The sequence below is a fragment of the Oryx dammah genome, unplaced genomic scaffold (assembly GCF_014754425.2).
Source record: "Oryx dammah isolate SB20612 unplaced genomic scaffold, SCBI_Odam_1.1 HiC_scaffold_17, whole genome shotgun sequence".
NCBI classification, from domain to species: Eukaryota; Metazoa; Chordata; class Mammalia; order Artiodactyla; family Bovidae; genus Oryx; species Oryx dammah.
This window is the reverse complement of record NW_024070201.1, coordinates 2,049,061-2,072,431: the sequence shown is the minus strand read 5'-3', so window position 1 is coordinate 2,072,431 and position 23,371 is coordinate 2,049,061. Positions and strand designations below refer to the sequence as shown.

At 36.7% G+C, this 23,371-nt stretch overlaps 1 protein-coding gene across 7 annotated transcripts in view; it reads left to right on the top strand.

Moving 5' to 3' along the window:
- GRIA4 (glutamate ionotropic receptor AMPA type subunit 4) overlaps window positions 1–23,371 on the top strand; it is a 635,903-nt gene that overhangs the window by 204,378 nt on the left and 408,154 nt on the right. For all 7 annotated transcript variants that reach the window (XM_040257825.1, XM_040257824.1, XM_040257823.1 and 4 more), the window contains one exon: window positions 19,067–19,306. In XM_040257825.1, coding sequence (XP_040113759.1) covers window positions 19,067–19,306 — 240 coding nt within the window. The remainder of the gene's footprint in view (window positions 1–19,066; window positions 19,307–23,371) is intronic.

Here is a 23,371-nt window from a genome sequence, read left to right as displayed (position 1 = left end):
GCATCTAAAATAAGTATTGACACTCCAGTTATTCAGGAAGCATAATATTCATGAGAATAGTTCTTTCTAAAACCAACGATTGAGTACTCAAATACCTAACAAATACTATTCCATTCCACTTTTAATTGATGTTATCCACTTCTACAACATATTCAAATCTTTTTTTGGAAGACAGCTGTGTCTCCTCAAAGGAAGAAAAGCTTTCAACGTATTATTTAGATCCTTGGAAAAAAGTGTTTATCCAGCACAAAAAGAAGCTACTGAAATTGTGCTATTGAGTTCAGTTCAGTTCAGTCACTCAGTCGTGTCTCACTCTTTGTGACCCCATGAATCGCAGTATGCCAGGCCTCCCTGTCCATCATCACCTCCCGGAGTTCACTCAGACTCACGTCCATCGAGTCCGTGATGTCATCCAGCCATCTCATCCTCTGTCATCCCCTTCTCCTCCTGCCCCCAATCTCTCCCAGCATTAGAGTCTTTTCCAATGATTCAACTCTTCGCATGAGGTGGCCAAAGTACTGGAGTTTCAGCTTTAGCATCATTCCTTCCAAAGAAATCCCAGGGCTGATCTCCTTCAGAATTGATTGGTTGGATCTCCTTGCAGTCCAAGGGACTCTCAAGGGTCTTCTCCAACACCACAGTTCAAACGCATCAATTCTTCAGTGCTCAGCCTTCTTCACAGTCCAACTCTCACATCTATACATGACCACAGGAAAAACCATAGCCTTGACTAGACGGACCTTAGTTGGCAAAGTAATTAATATCTCTGCTTTTGAATATGCTATCTAGGTTGGTCATAACTTTTCTTCCAAGGAGTAAGTGTCTTTTAATTTCATGGCTGCAGTCACCAGCTGCAGTGATTTTGGAGCCTAAAAAAATAAAGTCTGACACTGTTTCCACTGTTTCCCCATCTCTTTCCCATGAAGTGATGGGACTGGATGCCATGATCTTCGTTTTCTGAATGTTGAGCTTTAAGCCAACTTTTTTACTCTCCTTTTTCACTTTATTCAAGAGGCTTTTAGTTCCTCTTCACTTTCTGCCATAAGGGTGGTGTAATCTGCATATCTGAGGTTATTGTTATTTCTCCCAGCAATCTTGATTCCAGCTTGTGTTTCTTCCAGTCCAGCGTTTCTCATGATGTACCCTGCATAGAAGTTAAATAAGCACAGTGACAATATACAGCCTTGATGTACTCATTTTCCTATTTGGAACCAGTCTGTTGTTCCATGTCCAGTTCTAACTGTTGCTTCCTGACCTGCATACAGATTTCTCAAGAGGCAAGTCAGGTGGTCTGGTATTCCCATCTCTCTCAGAATTTTCTACAGTTTATTGTGATCCACACAGTCAAAGGCTTTGGCATAATCAATAAAGCAGAAATAGATGTTTTTCAGGAACTCTCTTGCTTTTTCCATGTTCCAGCGGATGATGGCAATTCTATTGAGTTACAGAGTATAAAATATAAAGGATGAATCAAAATTTTCCATTAAGGGACCACTTAAAGGTAAAGATATACTCCAAATCCTTGAATGTTAAACAGTAAATCACTGGCTGCCCTTCCCTCTACACTTTTGTCATGATTGGAAGCTAACAAAGAATCAAACATATTTGTTATGACTTAGTTGGTTTTTAGAATTGATTTCTTCCTCTCCTTTTACCTTCCCTCCTTCTAAAGGCTCACTTCTTGAGTCCCTTAGTTATATATTAGTAGTATAAAAGAATGACTGATATTCTTGGCATGTAAACTGTTGCCAAGGAAGCAATCTTACACTAACTGGAATCTTGCTTCACATCCTGAGTATTGTAGATAGCTTTCTGCTTATTCCTTTATAGGCCTTGAAAGAAAATAATGTGCCATCGGCTTCCATTATGATGGCCTGACTCCAAAAAGAAATGTGCAAACAAGTTTGTATATTTTGCTAAACTTTCAATTAGTTTAATTTAGAATGTAGATGTTCTTTCTAGCTGAGACATCATAAAAATGAAGGGGAACATGTACAGTGCTCTGCAAGTGCAGCCCATGATTATATCTCATTGTGATATTTGATGGCCTTGTCCAGAGCATCTTCAGAAAAGACAAATGAGAAAATGAAAGAACTTAATTGTGATATAATTAAAGTGAAATATTTTTGTGTAATTTGAATTTCAACTTGTCATTTATAGGGATGAGCTTCAGAAAGCTTATATACTGTAGCTAACCACCATTCGGACATCTAACAAAATTAGCTTTTACATATTAATAAACTATAATAATGCCTTAAAGGCATAAATTAATGAATTCTGGTTCCAGCATGTGCTAATCACTATCTTTTTTAGTCTTTCCAAATCTGAACATGAAGAGCTAATCATTTTAAGAACCAGTAATCAAAGAAAGAATAAAATGCTTAATGAATACTTCCTTTTTCAAGATTTCATATAAACTGTTAGTGTTTTAAGAAAAATTATTTTAAAGATTCAGATGGGTGATTACATTTCTTTTAAAAGAAAAATAAGTAGAAGGAATCTAAAAATTAACAGATTGAAACTACGTGAATTCATGGTGGAATAGAGTAGTCAAGAAAGTCTAGGACCAGGAGCTATACAGAGTGAGGTTCAGGAAAGGATAAAAGACCAGGAATAAATAGAATTTCACACGCAACTTCAGATTCTGTGCTGTGGGTAAACTTTTAGCCTCATCATCCTCTAGCTAAAATTAAATGTATACAAATGAAATTATAGAATCACTCTGATAAAAATATATTTGTGGACAATTGTGAAAAAGAGAATCATTCTATTGCCTGAATTTTAAGTTGTTAAAAATTATTATATAATTTGATTATATAATTTGATAATTATATATTTGATAATTTGATAACTGTATACTAATTATTATATGATTTTGTATAATAGATTTCCTTATACCAAATTATTAAATTTCTATGTCATAAGAGCTCACAGTTTTTATTTTTTATTTCTTTATTAAAATTATTTATTTTACTTGTAGGCTAACTACTTTTCAATATTGTAGTGTTTTTTGCCACACATTGACATGAATAAGCCATGGGTGTACATGTGTTCCCGATCCTGAGCCCCCCTCCCACCTCCCTCCCCATCCTACCACTCAGGGTCATCCCAGTCCACCAGCTCTGAGCACCCTGGTTCATGCATCAAACCTGGATTGGTGATCTGATTCACATATGATAGTATACATGTTTCAATGCTATTTTCTCAAATCATCCCATCCTCGCCTTCTCCCACAGAGTCCAAAAGATTGTTCCATACATTTGTGTGTTCTTTTGCTATCTCGTATATAGGGTCATCATTACCATCTGTCTAAATTCCATATATATGCGTTAGTATACTGTATTGATGTTTTTCTTTCTGGCTTACTTCACTCTGTATAAGAGGCTCCAGTTTCATCCACCTCGTTAGAACTGATTCAAATGTATTCTTTTTAATGGCTGAGTAGTACTCCATTGTGTATATGTACCACAGCCTTCTTATCCATTAGTCTGCTGATGGACATCTAGGTTGATTCCATAGCCTGGCTATTACAAACAATGCTGCAATGAACATTAGGGTGCATGTGTCTCTTTCAATTCTGATTTCCTCAGTGTGTATGCTCAGTGGTGGGATTGCTGGGACATATGGCAGTTCAATTTCTAGTTTTTTAAGGAATCTCCACACTGTTCTCCATAGTGGCTGTACTAGTTTGCATTCCCACCAACAGTGTAAGAGGGTTCCCTTTTCTCCACACCCTCTCCAGCATTTATTGTTTGTAGAATTTTGGATAGCAGTCATTCTGACTGGTGTAAGATGGTACCTCATTGTGGTTTTGATTTGCATCTCTCTGATAATGAGTGATGTTGAGCATCTTTTCATGTGTTTGTTAGCCATCTGTATGTCCTCTTTGGAGAAATGTCTGTTTAGTTCTTTGGCCCATTTTTTGATTGATCATTTACTTTTCTTGAATTGAGCTGCAGGAGTTGCTTGTATATTTTTGAGATTAATTCTTTGTCAGTTTATTCGTTTGCTATTATTTTCTCCCATTCTGAAGGCTGTCTTTTCACCTTTATTATAGTTTCCTTCCTTGTGCAAAAGCTTTTAAGTTTCATTAGGTCTCTATTGTTTATTTTTGCTTTTGTTTCTAGTATTCTGGGAGGTGGGTCATAGAGGATCCTGTTGTGATTTATATTGGGGAGTGTTTTGCCTATGTTTTCCTCTAGGAGTTTTATAGTTTCTGGTCTTACATTTGACCTTTAATCCACTTTGAGTTTATTTTTGTGTATGGTGTTAGAAAGTGTTCTAGCTTCATTCTTTTACAAGTAGTTGACCAGTTTTCCCAGCATCACTTGTTCCAGAGATTGTCTTTGCTCCATTGTATATTCTTGCCCCCTGTGTCAAAGATAAGGTGTCCATAAGTGTGTAGAATTACCTCTGGGCTTTCTATTTTGTTCCATTGATCTATATTTCTATGTTTGTGCCAGTACCAAACTGTCTTGATGAGTGTAGCTTTATAGTGTAGCCTGAAGTCAGACAGGATGGTTCCTCCACGTCCATTCTTCTTTCTCAAGATTGCTTTGGCTATTCGAGATTTTTTTTGTATTTCCATACAAATTGTGAAATTATTTGTTCTGCTTCTCTGAAAAATACCGTTGGTAGCTTGATAGGGATTGCATTGAATCTTTAGATTGCTTTGGGTAGTATACTCATTTTGACTATATTGATTTTTCTAATCATGAACATCGCATATTTCTCCATCTATTTATGTCCTCCTTGATTTCTTTCATCAGTGTTTTATAGTTTTCTGTATCTAGGTCTTTGTTTCTTAAGGTAGATTTATTCCTAAGTATTTTATTCTTTTTGCTTCAATGGTGAATGGAATTGTTTCCTTAATTTCTCTTTCTGTTTTCTCATTGTTAGAGTATAGGAATGCAAGGGATTTCTGTGTGTTGATTTTATATCCTGCAACTTTGCTATATTCATTGATTAGCTCTAGTAACTTTCTGGTGGAGTCTTTAGGGTTTTCTATGTAGAGGATCATGTCATCTGCAAACAGTGAGAGTTTTATTTCTTTTCCAATCTGGATTCCTTTTATTTCTTTTTCTTCTCTGATTGCCATGGCTAAAACTTCCAAAACTATGTTGAATAGTAGTGGTGAGAATGGGCACCCTTGTCTTGTTCCTGACTTTAGGGGAAATGCTTTCAATTTTTCACGATTGAGGATAATGTTTTCTGTGGGTTTGTCATATATAGCTTTTATTATGCTGAGACACGTTCCTTCTATTCCTGCTTTCTGGATTTTTTTTTTTTTTAATCACAAATGGATGTTGAACTTTGTCAAAGGCTTTCCCTGCAACTACTGAGATAATCATTTGTTTTTTATGTTTCAATTTGTTAATTTGGTGTATTACATTGATTGATTTGTGGATATTAAAGAATCCTTGCATCCCTGGGATAAAGTCCACTTGGTCATGATGTATGATATTTTTTAATATGTTGTTGGATTTTGTTTGCTAGAATTTTGTTAAGGATTTTTGCATCTATGTTCATCAGTGATATTGGCCTGTAGTTTTCTTTTTTTGTAACATCTTTGGTATTAAGGTGATGGTGGCCTCATAGAATGAGGTTGGAAGGTTACCTTCCTCTGCAATTTTCCAGAAGAGTTTGAGTAGAAAACGTGTTAGCTCTCCTCTAAATTTTTGGTAGAATTCAGCTGTGTAGCCATCTGGTCCTGGGCTTTTGTTTGCTGGAAGATTTCTGATTACAGTTTCAATTTCCATGCTTCTGATGGGTCTGTTAAGATTTTCTATTTCTTCCTGGTTCACTTTTGGAAAGTTATATTTTTCTAAGAATTTGTCCATTTCTTCCAAGTTGTCCATTTTATTGACATATATTTGCTGATAGTAGTCTTTTATGATTCTTTATATTTCTGTGTTGTCTGTTGTGATTTCTCCATTTTCACTTCTAAGTTTGTTGATTTGATTTTTCTCCATTTGTTTCTTGATGATTCTGGCTAATGGTTTGTCTACTTTATTTATCTTCTCAAAGAATCAGTTTTTGGCTTTGTTGATTTTTGCTATGGTCTCTTGTGTTTCTTTTGCATTCATTTGTGCCTTAACTTTTATGATTTATTTCCTTCTTCTAACCCTGGGGTTCTTTATTTCTTCCTTTTCTAGTTGCTTTAGGTAAGATTTAGGTTATATATTTGACTTTTTTCTTGTTTGTGGAGGTACGCTTGTATTGCAATTAACCTTCCTCTTAGCACTGCTTTTACTGAGTTCCATAGGTTTTGGGTTGTATTTTCATTCATTTCTATTCATAGTTTGATTTCTGTTTTGATTTCTTCTGTGATTTGTTGGTTATTCAGAAGCATGTTGTTTAGCCTCATATTTTGGAATTTAATAGTTTTTTTTTTTTTTTCCTGTAGTTGACATCTAATCTTACTGCATTGTGATCAGAAAAGATGCTTGGAATGATTTCATTTTTTTTTTTTTTTTACCAAGGCTAGATTTATGGCCCAGGATATGATCTATCCTGGAGAAGGTTCTGTGTGCACTTGAAAAAAACATGAAATTCATTGTTTTGTAGTGAAATGTCCTATAGATATCAATTAGGTCTAACTGGTCCATTGTATCATTTAAAGTTTATGTTTCCTTGCTAATTTTCTGTTTAGTTGATCTATCCATAGGTATGAGTGGGGTACTGAAGTCTCCCACTATTATTGTGTTAATTTCCCCTTTCATCATACTTGTTAGCATTTGCCTTACATATTGTGGTGCTCCTATATATTTATAATTTTTATATCTTCTTGGATTGATCCTTTGATCATTATGTAGTGTCCTTTGTCTTTTTTCACAGCCTTTATTTCAAAGTCTATTTTATCTGATATGAGTATTGCTACGCCTGCTTTCTTTTGGTCTCCATTTGCATGAAATATATTTTTCCAGCCCTTCACTTTCAGTCTACATGTGTCCCTTGCTTTGAGGTGGATCTCTTATAAACAGCATATATGGGGGTGTTGTTTTTGCATCCATTCAGCCAGTCTTTGTCTTTAGGTTGGGGCATTCAACCCATTTACCTTTAAGGTAATAACTGATAAGTATGATCCCATTGCCATTTACTTTGTTGTTTTGCGTTTGAGTTTATACACCTTTTCTGTGTTTCCTGTCTAGAGAAGATCCTTTAGCATTTGTTGAAGAGCTGGTTTGGAGGTGCTGAATTCTGTCAGCTTTTGCTTGTCTGTAAAGCTTTTGATTTCTCCTTCATATCTGAATGAGATCCTCGCTGGGTACAGTAATCTGGGTTGTAGTTTTTTTTTTTTTCTCTTTCATCACTTTAAGTATGTCTTGCCATTCCCTTCTGGCCTGAAGAGTTTCTACTGAAAGATCAGCTGTTATCCTTATGGGAATCCCCTTGTGTGATATTTGTTGTTTTTCTCTTGCTGCTTTTAATATTTGTTCTTTGTGTTTGATCTTTGTTAATCTGATTAATATGCATCTTGGGATGTTTTACCTTGGATTTATCCTGTTTGGAACTCTCTGGGTTTCTTGGACTTGGGTGGCAATTTCCTTCCCCAATTTAGGAAAGTTTTCAACTCTTACCTCCTCAAGTATGTCCTCATGGTCTTTCTTTTTGTCTTCTTCTTCTGAGACTCCTGTGATTCAAATGTTGGGGCATTTGACATTGTCTCAGAGGTCTCTGAGGTTGTCCTCCTTTCTTTTCATTCTTTTCTCCTCTCTGCTTCATTTACGTCCACCATTCTATCTTCTACTTCACTTATCCTATCTTCTGGCTCACTTATTCTACTGTTAGTTCCCTCCAGAGTGTTTTTTTTATCTCATTCATTAAATTATTTATTATTGATTGACTTTTTTTTAATTTCTTCTAGGTCCTTGTTAAACATCTCTTGCATCTTCTCAATCCTTGTCTCCAGGCTATTTATCTGTAACCTCATTTTGTTTTCAAGATTTTGGATCATCTTTACTACCCTTATTCTGAATTCTTTTTCAGGTAGACTCCCTATCTCCTCCTCTTTTGTTTGGTTTGGTGGGCAGTTTCATGTTCCTTTACCTGCTGAGTATTTTTCTGCTTTTTCATCTTGTTTAGATTGCTTTGTTTGGGGTGGCCTTTCCTCCCTGTGGGTGGAGTTGGACAAGTGGCTTGTCAAGGTTTCCTGGTAAGGGATGATTGTGTCGGTGTTCTGGTGGGTGGAGCTGAATTTTTTCTCTCTAGAGTGCAATGAAGTGTCCAGTAGTGATTTTTGAGTTGTTTATGGGTTTGGTGTGGCTTTGGGCAGCCTGTATATTAAAGCTCAGAGCTATGTTTCTATGTTGCTGGAGAATTTATGTGTCATGTCTTGCTCTGGAACTTCTTGGCTCTTGGGTGGAGCTTGGTTTCAGTGTAGTAGATATGGAGGCTTTTGGATGGAGCTCACAGTTTTTAGAAACTAAGATTTAATTAAAAACTAATAGTGAGCTGGCACATGGTTGAAAGGGAAGAGAGAAGACACAGAAACACGTCAAGGTTTTATATGGCACTTACCAAGTGCCAGTTATTGTACTGCATGTGTTGTGTTAGATACTGTTGTGAATAAAATAGGCATGGTTCTTTGTCATCACATAATTCATAAACTGTTTATCTGTTCTTGGTTAGTTTCCTGTCCTACCCTCTGCAACAACTTGAAACCTGTGCAATTTTAAACTCCAGTCTCAAATCTCACTGATACAACTTTACATTTTATATCAGTGCAACTAAAAAAGTATCAGCTCACATCTTACCTAATTTTTTCATTTGTGGAATCTATGGAATGAGGTACCCTTAACACATCTGTACATTTCATTCAAGGTCAATCTTATATTGACCCTGACCAAAAAGATTCTGCTTTTCTGGGGCCTTACTTAATTACTATCCCTTTTTTGCTTCTTTATTCTATCTCTCTTCTGGCTTCATTTCTTCAATCCATAAACATGTTCAAGTTTCTCCTTTCCTTCCTCTAGGATACCCCAAGATAATATCAATATTACCACTTGATATTCTGTAAAATGATATTTCTTTGAAGATAGATTCAGCATCATTAACAAAGACAACAATTTATTGGTATTTAATCCTATTGTTGATGGAATCATGAATCTGAAAAAGTATTATTGGGAACTTTCTAATACTTATATTGGTAATTATCTTCTAGTTGTTATGTACAACAACTTTGATCTGGAGTTCCTGGATGAGAAGCCATGTCTCTCTTACAGTGACAAGAACCTCATTGACCCCATGGACCAAACAGCATACTTTGGTTGTTTCACTCTCCTCTTTTTCACTCTCCTCTTTCACCTTCATCAAGAGGCTCTTTAGTTCTTCTTCACTTTCTGCCATAAGGGTGGTGTCATCTGCAAATCTGAGGTTATTGATATTTCTCCCGGCAATCTTGATTCCAACTTGTGTTTCATTTAGTCCAGCATTTCTCATGATGTACTCTGCATATTACATTAAATAAGGAGGGTGACAACATACAGACTTGAGGTACTTCTTTCCTGATTTGGATCCAGTCTGCTGTTCCATGTCCAGTTTTAATCGTTGCTTCTTGGCCTGCACACAGATTTCTCAGGAGACAGGTCAGGTGGTCTGGTATTCCCATCTCTTGGCCCAAATTGTTGGGATCCACACAGCCAAAAGCTTTGGCATAGTCAATAAAGCAGAAGTATATGTTTCTCTGGAACTCTCTATAATAACCTGTTTATTGATTTCTATGTCTTCAACCTTAACCTTCATAGACAGGTGTCATTCCTCCTGTCTGCCTTCTCTATGTCATCCTGACTCCTCTGTGTCCTCATTCCCTGCACTAATTCCTTATTGATTTCACCATCTTGAATATCAATTTATATCTCTATCTTGCCCTCTAGAGTGTGAATTCTCAGTGAAGATATCTTATCAACTGTATTTTATTAAAATGTTTAACACAATGACTAAGCAGTATGTAAGAATTTGTTGAATGACATGAGTGATAGTTTTAAGTCTACCCTTTTTGCAGTGCATTATTTCTGAGACAAATGGAACATCAATGCTTTTTCAATATTTTATACAGTTTGTCCAAACCAAGAAACAGTTATGTTTATGTAGGAAAATGGATAGGTTAGTCATCTAAATTCAAGTATCTACAAGACTGGGCTATTACCATAAATATCTGAAGTATCATAGTAGTAGTAATAAGAAGTGGTTTATCTTGCAGCTTACTAAGGCATGCACCCTCCACCATAAAGCATTCATACTCAACTGGAAAAAACTGGGGACAAATAAAGCTCATATTCTCTAGATTTATGGGTTAAAGCTGGTGATACCTGCTATAGATGTACTGCAATAAATAACCCCTGTCATCTTAGCTCAGAAAATGGCAACTCACGGAGAAGGAAATGGCAACCCACTCCAATATTCTTGCCTGGAGAATCCCAGGGATGGGGGAGCCTAGTGGGCTGCCATCTATGGGGTTGCAAAGAGTCAGACAAGACTGAAGCAACTTAGCATGCATACATGCATATAAATATATTCTACATATTATTTACAAATTGGATAGTACAAAAGATAATGTAACTTTAATAGCTTTATATTTTCTGCTCTGCTTTTTTGACAGACCCAGTGTGTCCACATACCATGCATTACACTTTTCAACTTTTTCATAAAGTTTCCAATTTTTAGTGATTTCATCATAGTGACATATTTTCTATCTGCAGGTTCCAATCATACTTTTGTTGCTATAAATACAGTAAATTTCCAAAAAGAGTAAGTAATTAAGATTTTTATAAGAAAAATGATTAATTACTTTTTTCTGTACTCTGATAATATGTGAGCATTGTTGTTTTTGTTGTTTAGTTGATAAGTCATTTCCAACACTTTTGCAACCCCATGGACTGTAGCTGACCAGGCTCCTCTGGCCATGGGATTTCCCAGACAAGAATGCTGGGGTGGGTTGACATTCCCTTCTCCAGGGGATCTTACCAACCCAGGGACTGACTTGTATCTCTCGCATTTGCAGGTGGATTCTTTACCACCAAGCCACTGGAGAAAATGAAAGCACTAATTCAAAAACATATGTGCTCCCCAGTGTTCATGGCAGCATTATTTACAGTTGTAGGCTATGGAGGCAACCTGGGTGTCTATCAATAGATAGATGGATAAACAGGATACGGTGTATGTATGTGGTGCAATGTCACTCACCAATAAAGGAGACTGAAGTTTTGCCATTTGCAACAAACGTGGATGGATTTGGAACATATATTGACTGGGTAGGGTGATTCAGACACAAAGGACAAGTACAATGTGATTGTGTGGAATCTAAAAAATAAATCAAACTAGTGAATATAATAAAATAGAAACAGACTCATGGATACAGAATACAGACAGGTGGTTGAAAATGGGACTAGGTAAGGGCAAAGTAGGGATAGTGGTTTAAGAGGTACAGCCATTATATATAAAATAGATAAAAGACAAAGACATATTATACAAAACAGGGAACATAGCTAATATTTTATAATAACTATAAATTAAATATAACTTTTACAAGTTGTGAATCACTATGTTGTACACCTGAAACTTATGTAATACTCTACATAAACTGCACATCAGTAAAAATAAAAAATAAAGAATGAGTAGAGGAAGAAATTAGCAGTTCCAAAGAGAATAATTTTAACATTAGATAAATTTCTGTGACCTATATTTTCATGTCCTAAGGAATAATTAATATTTTCATTCATATAAAATGTAAATGATAATAGTAACAACAATAAAATAGCAATAATAATAAATGAGGTAATATATGTGAATTTTCTTAGTAAAATGTAAAGACCTATTTAATGAATAAGCTCTTGTCTTTTTTAACCTTTTGCCTACGTATCCTAGCACTTCTGTAGCAGAAAAGGCTGGGGAAAATATTCAAGGCAATAGATTTTCATAAATGCTAACAAAGTCAGCTAACTTATCAAAGCCATCAGAGTGGAGAATTTGTTTACTTCTTGGGTATCTACAAATGTCATAATGACCAGCAGGTAGAACAAGTGGAACAGACTGGTTCCATATAGAAAAAGGAGTACATCAAGGCTGTATATTGTCACCCTGCTTATTTAACTTACATGCAGAGTACATCATGATAAACTCTGGACAGGAAGAAGCACAAGCTGGAATTAAGATTGCTGGGAGAAATATCAATAACCTCAGATATTCAGATGACACCACCCTTATGGCAGAAAGTGAAGAAAAACTAAAAAGCCTCTTGATGAAAGTGAAAGTGGAGAGTGAAAAAGTTGGCTCAAAATTCAATATTCAGAAAATGAAGATCATGGCATCTGATCCCATCACTTCATGGGAAATAGATGGAGGAAACAGTGTCAGACTTTCTTTTTGAGGGGCTGCAAAATCACTGCAAATGGTGACTGCAGCCATGAAATTAAAAGATGCTTACTCCTTGGAAGAAAAGTTATGGCCAACCTAGATAGCATATTGAAAAGCAGAGACATTACTTTGCCAACAAAGATCTATCTAGTCAAGGCTATGATTTTTCCAGTAGTCATGTATGGATGTGAGAGTTGGACTGTGAAGAAAGCTGAGCACTGAAGAATTGATGCTTTTGTAGTGTGGTGTTGGAGAAGACTCTTGAGAGTCCCTTGGACTGCAAGGAGATCCAACCAGTCCATTCTGAAGGAGATCAGTCCTGGGATTTCTTTGGAAGGAATGATGCTGAGCTGAAACTCCAGTACTTTGGAAAAACCATAGCCTTGACTACATGGACCTTAGCAAAGTAATGTCTCTGCTTTTGAATATACTACCTAGGTTGGTCATAACTTTTCTTTCAAGGAGTAAGCGTCTTTTAATTTCATGGCTGCAGTCATCATCTGCAGTGATTTTGGAGCCCCCAAAAATAAAGTCTGAAACTGTTTCCACTGTTTCCCCATCTATTCCCCATGAAATGATGGGACCAGATGCCATGATCTTCATTTTCTGAATGTTGAGCTTTAAGCCCACTTTCTCACTCTCCTCTTTCAATTTCATCAAGAGGCTTTTTAGTTCTTCACTTTCTGCCATAAGGGTGGTGTCATCTGCTTATCTGAGGTTATTGATATTTCTCCTGGGAATCTTGATTCCAGCCTGTGTTTCTTCCAGTCCAGCGTTTCTCATGATGTACTCTGCATATAAGTTAAATAAGCACAGTGACAATATACAGCTTTGACATACTCCTTTTCCTATTTGGAACCAGTCTGTTGTTCCATGTCCAGTTCTAACTGTTGCTTCCTGACCTGCATACAGATTTCTCAAGAGGCAGATTAGGTGGTCTGATATTCCCATCTCTTTCAGAATTTTCCACAGTTTATTGTGATCCACACATCAAAGGCTTTGGCATAGTCAATAAAGCAGAAATAGATGTATTTCTGGAACTCTCTTGCTTTTTCCATGATCCCACTTCAGACAAAAGGAAGACATTTTTTAAACATTTTCACATTTAGATGTGTTTTTCTCACATTAACCAGGATTGTCTTTTTTTTTTTTTTTCATCCAAAAATAAGGGGAAACAACAGTGGTAAGGTTTCACTAAATATGCAAACACAAAAAGATTATGGATGGGGTATTAAAACATGTTTACATAATATTTGAGACAATAAAGGATGTAAATATTTGAGAAAAGCAATAAAAATACATGATTTTGCAAGGTAGCTTTGGTCAGTGGGATTTTTTTAAATTATTTTTTTATTTATTATTTTTGGCTACGCTGGGTCTTCATTGCTGTATATGGGCTTTTCTCTAGTTGTGGTAAGCAGGAAATTTTCATTTTGTTGTCCTCTCTTGTTGCAAAGCACATGGGCCTCAGAATTTTTGGCACATGGGCTCAGTAGCTGTGGCTCTTGAGCTTACAATTTTCTACTCCAGGGGATCTTTTTGAAACAGGGATCAACTTGTCCACATCTCTTGCATTTCCTGCATTGGCAGGTGGATTGTTTACCACTGAGCCACCTGGGAAGTCCAGTCTTACATACAGTATCTCATATGATTCTTGACATTCTATATATTCATTGTTGTGGTTGTTCAGTTGCTCAGTCATGCCTGACTATTTGCAACACATGGACTACAGCATGCCAGGCTTGCCTGTCCTTCACTATCGCCTGGAGCTTGCTCAAACTCGTCCATGGTGGAATCAGTGATACCATCCAACCATCTCATCCTCTGTCATCCACTGCTACTCCTGTCTTCTATCTTTCCTAGCATTATGGTCTTTTCTAATGAGTCAACACTTCACATCATGTGGCCAAAGTACTGGAGCTTCAGTTTCAGCATCAGTACTTCCATTGAGTATTCAGGACTGATTTCCTTTAGGATTGACTGCTTTGATCTCCATGAAGCCCAAGGGACTCTCAAGAGTCTTCAACCACAGTTCAAAAACATCAATTCTAGGTGCTCAGCTTTCTTTGTGGTCGAACTCTCACATCCATACATGATTTCTGGAAAAAAACATAGCCTTGACTAGATGGACCTTTGCTGCAAAGTAATGTCTTTGCTTTTCAATATACTGTCTAGATTTGTCATAACTTTTTTTTCAAGGAGCAAATGTCCTTTAAATTCATGGCTGCAGTCACCATCTGCAGTGATTTTGGAGCCCAAGAAAATACAGTCTCTAATTGTTTCCATTGTTTTCTCATCTATTTGTCATGAAGTGATGGGACCGGATGCCATGATCTTAGTTTTTTGAATGTTGAGTTTTAAGCCAGACATTTTAACTCTCCTCTTTCACCTTCATCAAGAGGCTCTTTAGTTCTCCTTTGCTTTCTGCCATAAGAGTGGTGTCATATTCATATCTGAGGTTACTGATATTTCTCCATGCAATCTTTATTCCAGCTTGTGCTTCATCCAGCCCAGAATTTTACATGATATACTCTTCATATAAGTTAAATAACTAGAGTGACAATATACAGCCTTGGCATACTCCTTTCCCAATTTGGAACCAGTCTGTTGTTCCATGTCCAGTTCTAACTGTTGCTTCTTAACCTGAGTACAGGTTTCTCAGGAGGTAGGTAAAGTTGCCTGATATTCCCATTTCTTTAAAAATTTTCCACAGTCTGTTGTGATCTACACAGTCAAAGGCTTTAGTGTAGTCAATGAAATAGAAATAAATGTTTTCCTGGAATTCTCTTTACTTTTCTATGATCCAACTGATGTTGGAATTTGGACTCTGGTTACTCGGCCTTTTCTAAATGCACCTTGAACATATGAAAGTTTTCAGTTCACATACTGTTGAAACCTAGCTAGAAGAATTTTGAGCATTACTTTGCTAGCATATGAAATGAGAGCAATTGTGTGGTAGTCTGAACATTCTTTGACATTGCCCTTCTTTGGGACTGGAATGAAAACTGACCTGTTTCTGTCCTGTGGCCAGTGCTGAGTTTTCCAAATTCCCTGGCATACTGAATGCAGCACATTCACAGCATCATCCTTTTAGGATTTAAATAGCTCAGCTGGAATTCAATCACCTCCACCAGCTTTTTTTGTAGTGATGCTTCCTAAGGCCCACTTGACTTCACACTCCAAAATATCTGGCTCTAGGTGAGTGATCACACCATCGTGGTTATCTGGTCTTTATGATCTTTTCTGCATAGTTCTTCTGTGTATCCTTGCCACCTTTTCTTAATATCTTCTACTTCTGTTAGGTTCATACAGTTTCTGTCCTTTATTGTGCCCATCTTGCTTAAAATGTTCCCTTGGTATCTCTAATTTTCTTGAAAACCTCTCTAGTCTTTCCTATTCTATTTTTTCCCTCTATTTCTTTGCATTTATCATTTAGGAAGACTTTCTTATCTCTCCTCCCTATTCTTTGGAACTCTACATTCAGATGGTTATATCTTTCCATTTCTCCTCTGTCTTTCACTTCTCTCTCTCTCTCTTTTTTCTTTTCAGCTATTTGTAAGGCCTCCTCAGACAACCATTTTGTCTTTTTGCATTTCTTTTTCTTGAGGATCGCTTTAATCACCACCTTCTGTACAATGTTATGAACCTCTATCCATAAATCTTCAGGCACTCTATCTATCAGAACTAATCCCTTGAATCTATTTGTCACTTTCACTGTATAATCATATGGGATTTGATTTAGGTCATACCTGGATGGCCTATTAGGTTCCCCTACTTTCTTAAATTTAAGTCTGAATTTTGCAATAAGGAGTTCATGATCTGAGCCACAGTTAACACCTGATTTTTTTTTTTTTGCTGACTGTCTAGAGCTTCTCCTTCTTCGACTGCAAAGGATATAATCAATCTGATTTCAGTACCGACTATCTGGTGTTGTTCTTATGCAGAGTCAGCTCTTGTGTTGTTGGAAGAGAGGGTTTGTTATGACCAGTCCAGTGTATTCTCTTGGCAAAAGTCCATTAGCTTTTTCCCTGCTTCATTTTTTACTCTAAGACCAAACTTGCCTGTTACTCCAGGTATCTCTTGACTTCCTACTTTTACACTGTGGTCCCTATGATGAAAAGGACATCTGTTTGGGGGGTTATTTCTGGATGGTCTTGTACATCTTCATAAAACCATTCGACTTCAGCTCCTGTTCATTAATGTTTGAGGCATAAACTTGTAAACTGTGATATTGAATAATTTGCCTTGAAAATGAACAGAGATCATTCTGTCATTTTTGAGATTGCACCCAAGTACTGCTGCAGCCAGAGCCCCTGTCCCCTGGCATGTCACTGCTGAACTGTGCGTCCACAGAAGATACTCATATACTCGAAGGCAGATCTGGCTCAGTCTCTTGTTTAGGTCACCTCTCCATTTCCTGGGTCCTGTTGCACAGAACAAATTGTTTGCACCCTCCGAGAGTCACTGGTGGGTCTGTGATTTGATTTTAAACACAATTGCGCCCCTCCTACTGTCTTGTCTGGGCTTCTCCTTTGCCCAGTGTCAGTTCTATCTTAGTCTTATTTGGATGAGCATAGACTGTGGTCCCTTAGTTGGGCTTTAATTTTTGTGGAACATGCATGTATCTCTGGGAGAACATCATCTAAAGAAAATCAATAGCACTTTTATTTTAATTGTTACCCTCTTCTGATTTAATTAAATCTCTTAGACTCTATCCCCAATTTCAAGACACACAATAGAAAAGAATAAAAGAAACATTTCCAGATTTTATTAATTTATCTTATATAATTAGTCTTCATAATTTCCTAAATCCCAGATATAGAACATAGATACAAATGTTATCAGTATTGCTATTTTTTTCAAGAGCCTATTACTGCAAGTTTCTTATATTTCACAAGGAATTATCTACTATCCAACATTCTAGGCTTCTTAATGAATTTATCAGTTAAATCTGTAAGTAAACCTTTCTATAACTAAAAAAGTTCTTAAGCTAGCTATATGAACCCAGAAGAAATAGGCCTTTAGCCATATGTGATTAACTGTAAGAATTTGGAATTCAAACATTCTTGATTTACTGTATATACAAAAAGAGTATCCTTTAATGCAGGTCTGTATCCATTAAATTTTAATTTAAAAGTCATACAAGTTTGAAATCATTCATATCAAAAGAGAGATCAGAATATGATTTTGCAAGAATCTTGAGAAAAGGTTTTGGTTTTTTGGGTTTTTTTCTCTTTATGAATTGGCCTTCTTGTCCTTGTGACAACTGAGAGCATGGGAAAGAAAGGTCAAGATGAGCCTGTGCACTTATTTACCTGAAGTTCTTTTAAATACTTCAGGAAAACTTGGTTCCATTGGGTTTGAAAATTGCTTCCACCTAGAAGCTACACAGTAGCTCAGCTGGTGAAGAATCTGCCTGCAATGCAGGAGACCCCGGTCCTATTCCTGGGTCAGGAAGATCCCCTGGAGAAGGGATAGGCTACTTACTCCAGTATTCTTGGGCTTCCCTGGTGTCTCAGATGGTTAAAGAATCTGCCTATAGTGTGGGTAGACCTAGGTTCTATCCCTGGGTTAGGAAGATCCCCTGGAGGAGAGTATGGCAACCCACTCCAGTATTCCTGCCTGGAGAATCCCCATGAAAAGAGCAGCCCTGGCGGACGGCAGTCCATGAGGTCACACACGACTGAGAGGCTAAGCATGCACATGCGCAGAAACTACACAACTGGCCACAATTCCACTAACCTTCTAGGATAGCACAATAGTGACTTTTCAGATAGAATAACCTCTTGTTTTCAAATGTAAATCAAGAGAACTCTAAAGTTGTGGTAAAAACTGAAACCTACCTTGCAAAAGAAAAAAAAAAAGCAACAATTTAGACTAAGTAGCAAAAGCAATCTAATTAAAAATAGAAAAGACAAATAAATGCATATAGTTTAAGAAGGATAACACTGCTGCTACTGCTGCTGCTGCTAAGCCACTTCAGTCGTGTCCGACTCTGTGCGACCCCATAGATTGCAGCCCACCAGGCTCCCCCGTCCCTGGGATTCTCCAGGCAAGAACACTGGAGTGGGTTGCCATTACCTTCTCCAATGCATGAAAGTTAAAAGTGAAAGTGAAGTCACTCAGTCGTGTCCGACTCTTCGCGACCCCATGGACTGCAGCCCACCAGGCTCCTCCGTCCATGGGATCTTCCAGGCAAGAGTACTGGAGTGGGGTGCCATTGCCTTCTCCGATGAATAGACCACAGACAGCAGGTTCCTGTAGGTCTCCAGCATCACGTCCCTGTAATTTAAATGCTTCTCTAATTAATAATCAGACATTTTAAACTATAATATCATATTTTTGCATATAATAAAACATACAGAGAAAAATTGGGATTTGTCATACTTAAAAATTTCTATCATAGGATTTGTCACATTATCATGGAGAGCTCTATATTATTTCATTTTAGTCAAATGTTCCTTAATTTAAATTGGTTTCTTGAGTAAACCTCTTGTTATCTCATTTACTGCAGAGCACTGAGTACAGCCTCAAGAGTTCATTAATTATTTATATGACTGATTGCACACTTCACTTTTTCTCTTTCCTCATATTATATTCCTGACGTATCAATAATTCAGAAATTTTTTTCATAAACTGTAGATGTGGAGTCAACAATTTTAAAGTGTGCTAATAGTTTTTTTTTTTTTTCCTTCTTCTTCTTCTGTTTTAGTCTGTTCCCAGTATTCCAGAGGAGTATTTGCCATTTTTGGACTCTATGATAAGAGGTCAGTACATACCTTGACCTCATTCTGCAGCGCCTTGCATATCTCCCTCATCACACCAAGTTTTCCTACTGAGGGGGAGAGCCAGTTTGTGTTGCAGTTAAGGCCTTCCTTAAGAGGAGCCCTCTTAAGTCTGCTGGATCACTATGAATGGAACTGTTTTGTATTCCTGTATGACACAGACAGGGGTAAGTTGAAATTCCACATCTACATAAGTAAAACTCTAATTTTCAGTTTAAATGGCTTTGTATCACTTGTGTGATTTAGCAATATATTTTGATCCCTAATATGGCTTAAATAAGAAAATGGTCAATATAAATTCTTACTGTTTTTATCTTGACTCTGGAGAAAATTTTCTAATTAAATGAACTTCAAATTCACAAGGTCACTCATGCAATATCTACTCTGTCACTTAGTTGAAATTGAAATAGATATATATATATTTTAATTTCCATGATGATATTTCAGGTGCAGTCCTAAAATAAGTGTTTTTTACCTCAAATGCATATCCCTTAATATTTCAGAAGATTTTAAAACAGTATCAGGTTGAGTTAAATGTGTAATTGAAGGGTCATGACAATGAGAATAAATATTTGGTGGTAAGGCCTCTGCTTGCTGGCAACATTTCACTTTATCTTTTTCTATAAGTCTATATAGATTAATAAGTGATACAATATGATCCTTGTATTGGATAAATAAGATAGATAGCATTGAATGGGGAACAGGTGTACACCCGTGGTGGATTCATGTTGATGTCTGGCAAAACCAATACAACATTGTAAAGTAATTGGCCACCAATTAAAATAAATAAATTTATATATATATTTTTTAATTTATTGCAATACATACAATTTTGTACAATGTTGAAATATTTTGACTTTATTTGGAGATATATCTTAAAGAATTCCAATTTTTGCTCAGTTTTGCTCTTTATTTGGTGACCAAAATCATAGCACTATATTATGTTTCAAAACAAACATCAAGGAAGCACCTGTAGGGATTTGTCCAGTCCTTTTTTCTTAAAGCATAAGATTTATGAGCAAAGAAGAAGTTGTAGTAAAAGTTCAGCCAGGCAACATTTTAGGAACATGCTTGAGTAAGTCTATCTGTACAATGAATTTAAAATAAATGTAAAAATAATAAACAAGCAAAATAAGTCATTTAATATATAATTATCTTCAAATTCCAAATATTCAGAATCTTATATTCAGAGATGAAAATCATTAAATGAATTCATTTCTCATTAAAATTTTCATATTTAATGATATTTAATTTACACACCAATGATAGCCCTTTGCTTAAATTGGCATTCTTGGTAAACTTACCATTTGGAAACAAGCTCAGAAAATTTAATATCATCAGTGTATTTTCTTCAGTTAGCATACACTAATTCTCACTTGGAAATTTGGGAGCATATCTATATTTCATGATGTCATTTTCCAATAACTTGCAATTCAAAGCATCCTAGAGGATGAATTACAGATTAAAAAATTACCACTCTGTTCATTCCTAATATTTAGAATTATCCTTGAGCAAAAAGACACTGAAAATGGAATCAAAATGCAAATTAAAACAATGATGAGATACTACTATATATCTATCAGAATGGCCAAAATTCAGATCACTGACAACATCAAAGGATGATTAGGACATGGAGAAACAAGAATTCTCCTTCATTGTTGGTGGGAACACAAAGTGGTATAGCTACTTTAGAAGACAATTTGACGATTCCGTACAAAATTGAATTTATTCCTACTATACGATCCAGCAGCCATGATCCTTAATATTTTCATCCAAATCATAGAAAAATCTTCACATAGATGTTTATAACAGTTTTATTCATAATATCCACAAGTTAGAAGCAACCAAGATGCCTTTCAGTAGGGGAAGAGAAGGTTAAACTGTGGTTGCTGTTCAGTCATTAAGTCATGTTGGACTTTGAGACCCCAGGGACTGCAGCATGCCAGGCTTCCCTGTCCTCCACTATCTCCCAGAGTGCTCAGATTCATGTGCATTGAGTCAGTGATGCCACCCAATCATCTGATCCTCTGTCACCCCCTTCTCCTCCTGCCTTTAATCTTTCTCAGCATCAGGGTCTTTTCCAACGAGTCAGCTCTTTGTATCAGGTGGCCAAAGTACTAGAGCTTCAGCCTCGGTATCAGTTCTTCCAATAAATATTCAAGTTTGGTTTCCTTTAGGATTGACTGGCCTGATCTGCTTGCAGTCCAAGGAACTCCCAAGAGTCTTCTCCAGCACCTCAGTTTGAAAGGATCAATTCTTCAGCACTCAGTCGTCTTTATGGTCCAATTTCTCACATCTGTACATGACTACTGGAAAAACCATAGTTTTGACTTATAGGGACCTTTGTCAAAAAAGTGATGTATCTAATTTTTAATATGCTGTTTAGGTTTGACTTAGCTTTTCCTCCAAAAAGCAAGTGTCTTTTAACTTTTTGGCTGCAAGTCACGTTCCGTAGTGATTCTGGAGTCCAAGAAACTAAAATATGTCACTGTTTCCACATTTACCCCATTTATTTGCCATGAAGTGATGGGACTGGATGTCATGATCTTGCTTTTTGAATACTGAGCTTTAAGAAGGTTTTACACTCTGCTGTTTCACACTCATCAAGAGGCTCTTTAGTTCCTCTTCACTTTCTGCCATTGGAGTGGTGTCATCTGCATATCTCACGTTACTGATATTTCTCCCAGCATTCTTGATTCCAACTTGTCATTCAGCCTAGCATTTCATATGATGTACTCTGCATATAAGTTAAATAAGCAGGGTGACCCTATACAGCCTTGTCATACTCCTTTCCCAATTTTGAACCAGCTTGTTGTTCTATGTCTGGTTTTAACTGTTGCTCCTTGACCTGTAGACAGGTTTCTCAGGAGAAAAGTCAGGTCACCTGATATTCACATCTCTTAAAGAATTGTCCATAGTTTGTTTAGATCCACATAGTCAAAGGCTTCTACATAGTCAATGAAGCAGATGTTTTTCTAGAATTTCCTTGCTTTTTCTAAGATCTAATGGATGTTGGCAATTTGATTTTAGGTGTTTAAAAGCTGAGTCATGATGTTAAGAAATACATACTGGAATATGGTTGAGATGGCTCTTTCTGTGATTTGTTATGACAGCTCAGTTTGCCGTTAAGGGCAGAAGTTGCTCTGTGAAATACCACAAGGAACTGTCTTGCTTCTTTCTTTGACTTGTGAAAACCAGTCTCTGGCAAGGAGAGGGTTCTAGGCATTTATGCATCAACCTCCCCACTCAATAAGGATTAAAACAGTACTGAAAGTGAAAGTCCTGTCCAACTCTTTACGACCCCCTGAACTGTAACCCACCAGGCTTCTCTGTCCATGGAATTCTCCAAACAAGAATACTGGCGTGGGTAGCCATTCCTTTTTCCAGGGTTTCTTCCCCACCAGGGATCAAACTCACATCTCTTATGTTTTTTGTTATTTGTTTTTGTTATCTTATGTGATTTGTCTTATTGTATGGCAGAAACCAATGTGACTTCTCAGTCACTCAGTCCTGTCTGACTCTTTGTGGCCCCATGGACTATAGCCCACTAGGCTACATGGGATTTTTCCCAGCAGGAATGTTGGAATGGATTGCTGTTTTCGTTTCCAGGGGATCTTTCCAACCCAGGAATTGAACTTATATCTCCCATGTCTCCTGCATTGGCAGGTGGATTCTTTACCACTGAGCCACCTGGGAACACAACATTGTAAATCAACTATCCTTCAATAAATAAATAAATAAATATAACAATTATGCTTTGCTTTTGCACCTGTTTATGCTTTTTAGGATACTCACTTCTGCATAACAATTCAGATGCTCCAATCTTAAACCATCTCCCTTTTTTTTTTTTTACCATGAGATCACTCTAATGTAAGCAGATAATACTTGGTTATTTAAGGCTTCTTTTTCCTGGCTAAATATCTGCATTCAAAGGATTAAATTCATCATGGTACAAGCACTATTTCTTCTAATAAGCAACTTGAAATCATTAACCTACTTATTAGCTTGCTGAACAAAATGCTTCCTTTTTTTTTTTTTTTTTGTCACCATCCAATAATTGAACTGTTTACTTCTAACCAACCGATGCAAGTCACTCTCTAGAATCTCTAGTTTCTCTCCAGTAACTTACTTTGGGATGAATACCTAGTCATTTGAACTGCATTCCGTTATAGTAACTCAGTGCTTCCAAGGTGGTTCAAAGGATAAAGAATCTGCCTGCCACTGCATAAGCT